At 39.3% G+C, this 12,826-nt stretch overlaps 1 protein-coding gene across 2 annotated transcripts in view; it reads left to right on the top strand.

Annotated features, from left to right (window-relative positions):
* The window catches only part of pspc1 (paraspeckle component 1), a 57,999-nt gene that overhangs the window by 1,513 nt on the left and 43,660 nt on the right, over nt 1-12,826 (top strand). For both annotated transcript variants that reach the window (XM_060826072.1, XM_060826071.1), the window contains exon 2: nt 10,001-10,302. In XM_060826072.1, the coding sequence (XP_060682055.1) occupies nt 10,001-10,302 (302 nt within the window). The remainder of the gene's footprint in view (nt 1-10,000; nt 10,303-12,826) is intronic.

Here is a 12,826-nt window from a genome sequence, read left to right as displayed (position 1 = left end):
GAATTGATGGAGCTGCATTCAGCACCCTCACCTGGACACAATCTATTCATCCCATATAGCATAGTCGTGAAACCTCACTGTCATGAAAGTGGAAGTTTAGGAAAGAGGACTGCAGGATACTTATTTATGAATCTTGTTCAGTACCGTTGAGACAGTGTGTTCGGTGCAAACAGCAGTGAAGTCCGAACGAGGAGGGAAATTAAATTATTGCCATTTAGACATCAGCATCACACTGATCGTGTGTGGTTTTTGGGTGGATTTATCATGTGAATATGTAATTTGTATTTAATGCCCCCATGTTGGTGTCTTGCCAGTGGTGAATGAAATTTTGGAGACATTGCACATGACTTTCTGCCACTTTTGTTCCATATGACAAGGTGTGGATTCAGAAATGCTACATCTGGTATGATTACAATGAATGAAACAAACCTCATAAGGTGAGAGTACCAATGGTTGATAGATTGCTTAGGGTTGAACTTTATTCCATGGGTTTGAACAGAATGTAGGCTGATAGGGAGCCATGGCCCCCAAGTGCTGTAAAGTTGGAACTGACATCTTTTGAACCAAAGCATTGCTTTGCTAGATGTGCATAAAAGGTCCAATTTTAACTGCAGTTGCAGGAGACTAATTCATTTGAAACCTGTCCAAAACTTACCAGGCACATACTTGCAAAGTCTTCTAAGAAGAGTTCACCTGGATTGTATACACCACTCAACTAAAGTTTCTAAAATCTTGTCACTACAGCATTATTTCTGAGACCTTGCTCATTGCAAGTTGAATAAAAAGCAACACATGTATGCTTGCACATCTTTTACGGGAGACTGCTAGGAGGGTGGTAACTCAAATTGAAGGATGTGGAATATGAAATAGAGAATGGTTTTGTGGTTTCCAATGAATGAAAGTGGTGGAGGCTGGTACAATCGCAACATTAAAAATGCATTTGGAAGGATAAATGAATAGGAAGGATTTGGAAGGATATATGAATAGGAAGGGTTTGGAGGAATATGGGCCAGGTGCTGGCAGATGGGACTAGATTGGGTTGGGCTATCTGGTTGGTATGGACAGGTTGGACAGAAGGGTCTGTTTCCATGCTGTACATCTCTGACTCTATAAATGAAAAACTTGTGTGGGTAGTGAAATGACAAGTGATGTATAAGTTGAGGTGACTAGGAATGGAGCATGAGAAAGAAAGGGGTAAGTATGGAAAGAATCTAATGAAGGTCTGTTAATCATGGGAGGGGAAGCTGTCGAGGAGGTTTTTTTTTTCAGAAATCCATCATGAAATAGGTGATGCAGTGTCATCTTCACTAGAAGCTGAGTGTTAGGGTTGTTACTTTTCTTTTTGACCTCCTAAGTATGGCATGCTGGCCCATGAGTGTGTGGTTATGACCTGGTGCCCGAAATCCAGACTCTTGGCGGTTGGTAAAGGTTTCTGTCTCAAGAGTGAAGGCAGCTATAGGAGTTGATCATGACAGAAAATTGGAGTGGAGTCCTGCATTGGTAATGTCATTTGTCAGGGAGGTTTCATTTTTATTTTGCAGCTCCAGCAACAGGGCTGGTACGAATCAACAGTGTTGGTTTCATCATTTTCTTTGCCACTACAAATAATGCTGAATTTGGAACATGGAGCTCTGGATTTCTGTATTGTTCAACTAAGCAAGGACAGGGCCCTTTTCCTTGCTAGAAAAGGAGATTTAATTTATTACATTCAAATTTTACCATGTGCTCAGACCATTGTTTTGAAACCCAGTTACATCTCTATGACACCGCGTCCCCGTGCCAGGGCTGCCCTCCAATGGGGTTTGGTGCTGTCTTGCTATGGCCTGCTATAGGTACTTGGAGCTAGAAGTTATCTCTCTTGTGGGCAAATTGGGATCAACTGGACAGGAGAATTTACCAAAGAAGATCTGAGATTTAACTTGTATAAAAGGCTGAGATCTTACTTTTGGCTTGATGGCAAGTATGGATCCACTTAGTCTGTTTTGTCACTCACCGCCACCCAGGCATCAAGGCTAGATTCTGTGAGACACTTTGCGCTGGTGATCGGTTCTTTTCACAAGGTTTTACACACGAGATGCAATTCACACAAAGCAACAAACAGTTAAAGTTTATTAAATCTTGTAGCAGCTAGGTGGCCCCCTTTGGCCCCCCTTCGCAGCCATGCAAGTTTGAGTCAAAGTGAGACCCTTTTATATGGACAGTTGGCCATGCTTACAGATATTTTGGCTACTCCCCACAGTCACATGCCACTCAAGACAACCCCCAGTTACTCAGCCCCTAACCCTAACCTTACCCCAGGTGCAATGGTAGGTTGAGATCACCGTTGGGGATAATGCTAATGCCTTCATCCTGGGGAATAGTTATGCTGACGATTTCTTACTTTGATTCCACAAGACAATGCCGGTGCGACATACCTCTGGCCAGAAAGCATTTCTGAATGGAAGAGATTTGAACAATAGTTTAACTTGACAATAGCAAGGGGGAGTAGTAGCAAATGACTGTCTAAAAGAAGTGCCAACTATAATGGATGGCCACCCGCGTTCTTTCATGATTGTCATCCCCATCAAAGACAGTGCAGTTTAACCCTTTAAATGGGAATCTCTCTTTGGACATAATCTGTTAACATTACACTGGGAACCAAGGGACCAAGAGTTTGGTATACTTTCCTTTATTGGTCAGATCATTAAGTATAGGAGTTTGGATGTCATGTTGTGGCTGTACAGGGCATTGGTTAGGCCACCTTTGGAATATTGTGCGCAATTCTCATCTCCCTATAAGAAGGATTTTGTGAAACTTGAAAGAGTTCAGAAAAGATTTGCAAGGATGTTGCTGGGGTTGGAGGGTTTGGTTTTTAGGGTGAGGCAGTATAAGCTGGGGCTAGTTTCCTTTGAATGTTTGAGGCTGAGGGATGACCTTTTATAGAGGTTTATGAAATCATGAGGGGCATAGATAGGGTAAATAGATAAATATCTTTTTCCGATTGGAGGAGTTCAGAACGAGAGGGTATGGGTTGAGGGTGAGAGAGGAAAGATTTAAAAGGGACCTAAGGGGCAACTTTTTTTCATGTAGAGGGTGATGAGTGTATGGAATGAACTGCCAGAGGGAGTGGTAGCAGCTGGTACAATTGCAACATTTAAAAGGCACCTGGATTGTTATATGAATAGGAAGGGTTTAGAGGGATATGGGCCAAGTACTGGCAAATGGGACTATATTAGGTTAGGATATCTGGTCGGCATGGATGAGTTGGATCGAAGGGTCTGTTTCCATGTCGTACATCTCTGTGACCCTATGACTGTTTCTGGGAAATTCTTTGTAAGGATTGGTGCTGATTTTGCAGTTGGCCAACATACGTAATAAACAAACAGAAGTTGGACATGGTGGCTCAGCGGTTTGCACTGCTGCCTCACAGTGCCAGAGACCTTGGTTCAATTCAACTGTCAGGTCACTGTGTTTATTCTCGTTGTGGCTGTGTGGGTTTCCACTGGGTGTACGGATTTCGTCCCACTGTCCAAAGATGTGCAGTTTAGGTGGATTAGCCTTGGTAAATGCAGGGTTACAGAAATGGGATAGACCTGGGTGTGATATTCTTCCTGAGAGTTGGTATGGAATTGATGTACCAAAGGTCTGCTTTGACTCTAGAGATTCTATGATTCTAAATTGCTGGAACTATGCTGTTACGATGGATTCTATTGCATGCGATGACTACCAAATCACATAACATCAGAAGTTGCCCTGGAAGCATCCCAAACCATACCACAAGCACCAGCTGGGTTTTCACTAGATGCACCCCCTTACTGTGATACTGATCACTCCCTGGTATCTAGCTAGCAACATTAGCATTAGTGAACAAAACTATATACCACCCCAAACAAAACAGAGCTGTCATTAACATAATTCTTTCACTTTCACACTAGACGACCATGAAGTATCACACTGTCATTATGCATCGTATTATATAATGCTGGTTGAAACTCCTAATTTCTGATGAAGGGCTTTTGCCCAAAACATCGATTTTTTTTTTTGATTTTTTTTTTAATGATTATTTCCCTGCTCCTTGAATGCTGCCCAACTTGCTATGCTTTTCCAGCACCATTCTAATCTTGACTGTGAAGTATCATAAAGTCAGGTCATCTGCACAACACAATAAGAGAATAGATTGCTAATTGGTGTGAATTTTATTTGATTGAAATGGAGTTCATTAATACACTGAAGTGCCCTTGTGATCTACAAACATGTTCCTAGCAAATGAACCCTAGATGCCCTCAGCTTCCAGAGTTGAATTTCAGCAGACTGTCTATTGTCAGGGTGGTAATGGTTTAGAGATTAATGTAAATCTGTGAATCGGGTAGGCCAGGAAGTCTGGAGGGAATGCAGATTTCAGGTTGCGATCAGACTAGGCCTGAGTAAGTTTTGGGGCTGATTGTCCTGTTGCTGCCTCTTAGTGAGTTGATGTGAAATAGTAATGCGCATGAAGTTATGAAGAAGACATTATAGCAAACCAACTAATTTGAGTGTGGCTCGCAAATCGAAAGGGAACAAACGTCCAGAATGAGTTTGCAACATTGTATAGACATAATAGTAAATGGAGTATTTTCTTGGAAAAAAGTGAACTGTTAAATGCCACACTGTCATTATACATTGTGCTATGTAATGCTGGTTGAAAATCCCTGATAATGGACACCATTTGGGAGCTGGGACGACATAGGAAGGAATGAATAGTGTAATGGGCCCGAATTTGACAGCGGCAACCATGAAGCTGGGTGGAGGTGATCATTTCTGAAACTTCCATACATGGAGCTCTACTTGTTGAGTATCGTGGGAATGTCTTTAGAGCAATACACAGAGATTGCAATTGTAAAATCTTGCACCTATTCTGAGACATTGCTGTTCCATCCTGATAGATGGCAATTGAGATGAGTTTCTCACATTGGCAGATGCACGAGAAGTGTCCTGAATGAGACAGGTCTCTTTATATTGCCTTCATGGACATTGCCAATGTTTCATTTCCTGTTGGCAGAGATAATTTTTGAAAAAAAGGTCAAACTACTGCTTCTGGACATTGGCTTTGCTTTCCATTAGAGCATGTCCAATTACATCGGTTGAGTGCTATTAAGTCAGTGAGCTGTGTTCAGGAACCATTTGTCTTTGTCCCACTTTTCTCTATGCTACTATTGTTTGATTTCACAGATTCTAATGAGAATGTTTACCTGAATATCAGGGCTGACAGCAAGATGTGCAACTTGGTACGGCTGATTTGAGAAGACCAAAGTGTGAAGGAAGGAGTGACTGAGGATAAGCAGTCTGTACTCGTGTGGAACAGACCAGGCAGAAGGATGATTTAGATGGTGGGGGTTAAAGGAGCTCACTGGAAAGGGAAAAACTTCAGTCTATTTCCACACCAAAATGCTTCATCACTACTAGATACCACTGATGAAACAGCCTGTACAACCTGACAGGCTATATTCAATCTTGAAGGGGTAGGCATCTTGGTTGCAGTTTATTATTTCCTGAGATGGACAGATGCCATCATGGCAGATACAATTTTGTGTGAATAATTGAGGAGTGGTGGCTGTGTCTTGCCGCAATGATCTAAATAGCAAATTTTTGAAGGTCAAACTGGCAAGTTGAAAATGGCTGTTTGGATACTGGCTTTGTAAATGGTGACATTGAATATCAAATCAAGGAAGTCATAGTAAATTGTTGTTGAGAACTTTTTTTACTTAAAATCAATTTTGGTTTGGACTGTGAGCTGAAAGTGACATTTTAGGGCCATGTGTAGCAGCTTATTTTTAAATCAAACTGATTGGATACCATGTCTGGAAGTTAACTTCATTTTGACATTTTCACTTAACATTCTAGATGTTTTAATCGCAGAGATGCATTATGCTCATAGTTAGCAGATGTTGAATGTTAAGTGGAGCCCCATAGCAAGACAACCGGCCTAACAAAGAGATATCAAATGTTGGAACTGTCTTTAAATTAGAAGGCTTGTGGTTTTGAGCACTATAGGGTGGAGAATTGATTGCTTCCTAGTTATTTTCAAAGTTAAAAGTCTCACAACACCAGGTTATAGTCCAACAGGTTTAATTGGAAGCACACTAGCTTTCAGAGCGACGCTCCTTCATCAGGTGATTGTGGAGGGCTCGATCGTAATACAGCATTTATAGCAAAAATTTGCAGTGTGATGTAACAGAAATTATACATTGAAAGATTGATTGTCTGTTAAGCCTTTCATCTGTTGAAACTATCACTGTATTCTAACAGATGAAAGGCTTAACAGACAATCAATCTTTCAATGTATAATTTCTGTTACATCACACTGCAAAGTTTTGCTATAAATGCTGTATTACGATCGAGCCCTCCACAATCACCTGATGAAGGAGCGTCGCTCCGAAAGCTAGTGTGCTTCCAATTAAACGTTATGCACTATAACCTGGTGTTGTGATTTTTTTTTTACTTTGTACGTCCCAGTCCAACACTAGCATCTCCAAATCATGGTTATTTTCAGTTTTATTATAAGCTCAGAGAATAAACTCCGTTATAAGCAGTATGTGGATATTCCTGGTGTCTACTGGAAGCTGTTTGCATGCATTAGTGTCTTCAGATACCAAAAAAGATACAATTCCATGTGTCTGTGAGATTGTGGATCATGAAGACTAGTATGCATTGGCCAGTTTCATCTCATTTTTGATTTATCCCTTACCAAAACTGGCAAACATACACAGTTGAGTGACAGGTAGAATCAAAAGCAAACTGGGTTTAAATCATGAACATTAACAAAACAATTTTGTTAATACTGTAACTTTAAAGTTACAGTATTAATTGTTAATCTTGTTGTTTAAGGTATAAACTTCTGTCTATAGTTATTCACGATTTGTTACTGGTTATTCAAAAAGTCAAGTTAAAAACCACTGGAGTAAATTTTTGAGGGTCAAGACACAATGTAGTGATCACACTGTTTCCAGTGTGATGTAAATCCACCCTTAATGGCCAGATCTATTGTGAATCATTTTTTAACTGCAGGGTGTAGTCAGAATTTTAATTGCAATGTTCTTATTGATTTCTGAATAGGGGTTGATAACGTATTTTTTTTCTCTGAATAACTAAGAAATGGCCATGTAAATAGCTCTGAATGGCAAGGAATAGGAATGTAAATGCCTTATGTTCTACCTGTAAGACAGAGGCATACCACCCTAGCCTTGGGGCATCCAATTTCCTGCAGGCCAGCAGAGCAAATTAACCCTTTAATATCTCTGATATTAAATTTTCCTGATGAAGGGCTTATGCCCGAAACGTCGAATTTCCTATTCCTTGGATGCTGCCTGACCTGCTGTGCTTTAACCAGCAACGCATTTTCAACTGTGATCTCCAGCATCTGCAGACCTCCTTTTTTACCCTTTAATATCTCACCCTGATGTGTGTCCATAGCATGAAATATTCAAGCAGTTCACAGGAGGTTTACGAGATAAACCAGGGATTAGGGAGACCATTTAGTTAAATGGAGCAGAGAAGGGTAAGAGCAAAAGTATTAAGTGATTGGGCCGTGAATAGAGAAACTGTTCCCTGTAAAACAGGCAGGTAATCAAGCATTGCAGATGTAAAATAATTTCAAACTTAACCGTTGCTAAAAGAAAATAGCAAAATGCAACATTTGTCTTGCACTCATCAGGAATCAGACAGAGCAGCCTTGGTGGGCTCCTCCTCAAATTATACACCATGAGATTAGTACTAATTGGGCTGTATTGGCATGAAGATGCAGCAAGAACAGTTAATTATCAGTTTTATTCTCAAGATTGATTTTGTTCTGATTGAATGCATGATGTATGGAACAACCTCTATTATCTGAATGAAACTGGAGGGGAATGTTTTGTTTGGATAACTGAGTTCGGATAACAGATTGTTCAGGTAATGGATAGCATTGTTATGGAACCTTATGATTTTGTTCAATAGTTGAGATTCTGTCTTGCTTCATGAATCTTAAAAGTATTCAAGCACTCTACTCTCTACTACCTTTTTCAGGAAGTATTCCAAAGACACATGCCTCAGAAAATATTTGTCTAAATTCTTAAATGGCAATCCATGATTTTCTTTATTCAAACAGTGACTCCTAGTTCTATGTTCTACTGTGAAAGGAAATATCCTTCTCATGTCTATCCTTTGAGCCTCTCGAGATCTTGTGTTTCAACGTAGTTCTCTTAGTCATCTAAACTCCAGCAGATACAATCTTAACCTGTCCAGCCTTACAAGGCGACCTGCCCATTGCAGATGCTTAGCTTGTAAATCTGATTTTAAAACTTTACATAAGAAGACCAATAGTGTACACACTACTCCAAGTGCAGTTTTACTAGTGCCCTGTATAACTGAAGCATAGCTTCCTCAATTTGTATTCAGTTTCTCTTGCGATTAATGGAAATGTTTCGATGGCTTTTTTAATTACTTGCTGTACCTCCATTGTAACCTTATGCAATTTGCACACAAGGACAATCTGATTCCTCTTCATCTTAGAACTTTGTATTGTCTCACCATTTAGATAAGTGCTATTTATTCTCCCTGTTGAAATGCATAAATTGACATTTTCCATGGTTATATTTCATTTGCCACCTCTATGCCCACTCGTGTACTCTCTCTGTGTCTACTTTGCAACAAAAATTAAAGCTGGAAAATTGAATGCATTAAGATAAGTGTTTCATAGCCAGTGAGAGTGTTGGGATATTGGTGCCAAACTGTCATCTGTAATTGCTTTTTAATTACCAGTTTGGGTGTCTTTGTGCAGCAAATTAGCTCATTTCAATAGGATGTATTGGGCATTTGGTTTATTGGAGCCATGGTGAACACAGTTTTGTGGCATTGGGAAATATTGATGTGTACGCCAGGCCTTAATCTATGGCTTTAAATGAGTCCAGTATCCCCAGTGGTGATATGTAGCTGCTGCTTCAAGTTTGAACAAGATGCCGGAAGTAGTTGTACTGTGGTTAACCAATAAAATGCTTTTATTTGTAAACTTCCGACTGCTGCAGAGTATATTAGAAAATCATCTTTGTTATAGTGTCGTCCCGTTACATTGCCCCCTTCCCCCCCACAGTGGAAGCAAAACGCTCAGATACTCTATAGTTTTGCCTCTTGCATCTTTATTCCAGGCCTTGGTGGGGGAGAGAATGATCACCCTTGTGCACAGAGGCATGCATTTTTGGTCTTCTCTCGAACAACAGTTGCTTAATGAATTATGTAGTCATTTTACAGGGAGGAGCATCCAGAAAAAGCATCATGCATATTAATTGAGTGACTGTTACAATCAGCGAGCGTCATAGCAAAGATTAGGTGTTTTGCTGTTACATAATGAATATTCTTAACCTTAACTAGCTTCACATAATGAATGCTTTTCACCTTGTTTAACTGCCTTTGCATAATGAATGCTTTCCCACCTTGTCAACCCATTACACTTGCCTCCAGCACCCCATTATTAATTGCAAGTTCTTATCTGATTCATGCTCAGCTGAACCTCTTTCACAAAACTCAATACTTAACAATTTCCCTACCTGCTCATATCTTATCCACTTCCTCATTAGAAACCTAATTACTTTTCATGAGGTTTCTCTTACAATTTCTATTTTTTAAACGATGCATTGCTCTGAAGTTGTTTTTAAATGTTTTGTTCTTGAATTATCAAGGTCATAAAATGTAGGATATGAAGTATGCCAGTTGGCCCATTGAGGCCACTCCTATTCAGTGAGAGCGTGCTTGATCTGATGATCCCCAACGCCACTTTTTCTGCTACATCTGTATAACCTTTAATTCTTTTAAAAATTAGAAATCCGTATATCTCAGCCTTGGATATACTCTTACTTAAGATTATAATGAAACTGATGAGACTGCAGTTAAAGTAGTGTTCCAACTGTCCGTTTTCATCTAAATAATGTTTTCTGAAAGTTGAAATCTTAAGACAGAAAATTTGAATGTATTTTTCTATTGAGTTTAAAATGTTAAATGCTTTTCCATGCAGGAAACTAGAACATTAGCTGAAATTGCAAAAGCTGAACTTGACAGTACAATGCTGAGAAATCGACCTCTACGTATTCGTTTTGCCACTCATGGAGCAGCTTTGACTGTGAAGAATCTTTCTCCAGTGGTTTCCAATGAGTTGCTGGAGCAGGCGTTTTCTCAATTTGGTCCAGTAGAACGAGCAATAGTTGTTGTTGATGACCGTGGGAAGCCTACAGGAAAAGGTTATGTGGAATTTGCAGCAAAGCCTGCTGCCCGCAAGGCTCTGGAAAGATGCTCAGATGGAGCATTTTTATTAACATCGTAAGTCTTTTTCTGAAGTAGTCTTGCATTCTGGCTAAATTGTGTGTGGGATAGGTGCATTGCTTTCATTCAAAGATTGGTATAATTTCAATTTCTTTTCTTAAAAAAAAAGTTTAAAATTAATTCTTGCTTTGTCTAATCCTAACAGTTGATTGGAAAGTATAAGACTCTAGGTTCATAATTATGACTTGATTTTGTTTTAACTGCAGTTTAGCAGTGCCATCCCATAATTTCTTTTCAGTTGCCTAGAACTGTTGGTAATTTAGTTTCCTAAGAATGCCCTTCAGACCTAGTAAGAATTTTCATAATTTGCAGTGGAATTTAGTTTTTATTAGAGAATAAGGTTTAGGTTTTTATATATCTTTGAATAGTACTTCTAATCTTGTGACCTATATCACCTGAAGAATGAGAGCAGTGGATGTGTCGGAACACCCTGCCTTCAGTTTTTCCTGTGAGCCTGACTTGCAATTATATTGCCAGTTCTTCAGAAACTAGGTCAAAATCTTAGAATTCCTTGCCTGAGAGCACTGTGCATGACCATACACCATGTGAAAGTGAGGACTGTAGATGTTGGAGATCAGAGCTGAAAATGTGTTGCTGGAAAAACACAGCAGGTCAGGCAGCATCCAGCTTGGCACACTCTCCTCATTCCTAAAGAAGGGCTCATGCCCGAAATGTCGATTCTCCTATTCCTTGGATGCTGCCTGACCTGCTGCGCTTTTCCAGCAACACATTTTCAGCATACACCATGTGGACTGAAGTGGCTCAAGAAGGCAGCTCACTACTACTTTGTAAAAGGCAATTGGGGATGGTAATAAATACTAGATTAGTCTGTGATATTCCATGAACATATAGCAATGATATATTGTTTTTGTGGGCAGTTTGGTGTATGGATTGGTAAACATCATGTTACTTTACTGAATGTAAACATTAAAGTATGAGGAATTCTTGTGTATTTTTAAAAATCATTTCTAACAAGCCAATAAAAACAAAGTTTTGCAGTTATGATTGTAAGTAAATGCCAACTTCCAGCTTAATCTTCTCCTTGCATCATAATAAAAATTGGACAACAACCACTAAGCAAAATGAATATCTATAAATTGAATATCATGTGAAATCACAATGTACATTATGAATTATTTCGACGAAGTCACAGTATTTAACAATCACGCATTTCTTTTAAAGGAAGCTTATCTGGAATAATTGAGTTGTGGAGTCTGTTTATTGGATGCTATCTCAATTATTTACTACAGAAGCTTTGTTAACTTGCTATCGTATTGGGTGCATTCTTGGTTCTGAATATGTTTTTTGTTTTCACATTCAAATGTTCACTTGCTCTAAATTTGGGCAATTTACTTATGTCTGCTTATATGCATGTAGCTTGATCTGAGGTGATTAGCATGGATGTGTTTAAGGGGAAGCAGGTACAGAAGAGAGAAGTCAGTTAAGCCGGTTAGCTTAGCATGTCAGAGGTTAAAATGTTAGAACAGATTATAGCAAGGTATTGGAGTAAATTCTAAGGTAATTGGGCAGGGTCAACATGGTTTTGTGAAAGAACAATGTTTGACTAATCTATTGGAATTCTTTTTTAGGAGAGCGGGCCCTTTGGATAAAGGGAGATAGGTGGATGTAGAGTGCTCAAATTTCCAGGGGGTATTTGATAAAGATGAAACATCAAATTAAAAACTCACATTTGTAGACAATAGCATGTTGGGAAGCTAGAAGTTTGTATGCTTACATTATTTCTTGTTAGCCATAAATGCATCTCTTTCAGCTGGAAGTATGTAGTCAGTGGTGTACCGCAGGCTTCGGCACTGGGATCTTGCCTGTTGGCAATCTGTGTAAATTATTTGGATGAAGAAGTAGATGTGTCACCAACAAATTTGACAACCGTAAAAGATACGAAAGGAAATTGTGAAGGGATTACAAGTGTATGAAAAAGATACGGATAGATAAAATGAGTGGGAAAAGATGTGGCAAATAGCGTATAATGTTAGGAAATGTAAAGTCTATTTTGGCACAAAGAATGAAAAAGCTTATCTAAGCATCAAGAGCTCTTAAGAAGCAGAGGAATCTGGGTGTCCTCATGTATGAATCTCAAACAGTTAGATTACAGGTATAGCAACTATTTAGGAAAGCTAACAATCTTCTTTCAGATGGGGGATTAAATACAAAAAAGGAAGGTTGTTCTTCAATTATATAGGGCACTGGTGAGTTCCACAATTGGAATTTGTCTCCTTTTTTATTTAAGGAAGGATGTTAATGTGTTTCAGACCTTTCAGAGAAGGTTTGCCAGACGAGTGTCTGGATTGGAAAGGTTATGAGTAAAGGTCAGACTAGACTTGTATCTGGAATTTAGATCAGGTAAGTGGTGACTTGATTGAAACCCTGATGGGTCTTGATGGATTAAATATTTGTTCATATGGCAGAATATGGAACTGGAAGGTGGGGTGGGGGATCACCTACTTAAGACACAAGGTGAAATTTCTTCCTCCAGGATTGAGTCACCCTTCCCCTGAAATGG

This window comes from Hemiscyllium ocellatum, chromosome 6 (assembly GCF_020745735.1).
Source record: "Hemiscyllium ocellatum isolate sHemOce1 chromosome 6, sHemOce1.pat.X.cur, whole genome shotgun sequence".
Classification (NCBI taxonomy): domain Eukaryota; kingdom Metazoa; phylum Chordata; class Chondrichthyes; order Orectolobiformes; family Hemiscylliidae; genus Hemiscyllium; species Hemiscyllium ocellatum.
This window is presented reverse-complemented; position numbering and strand designations above follow the sequence as displayed.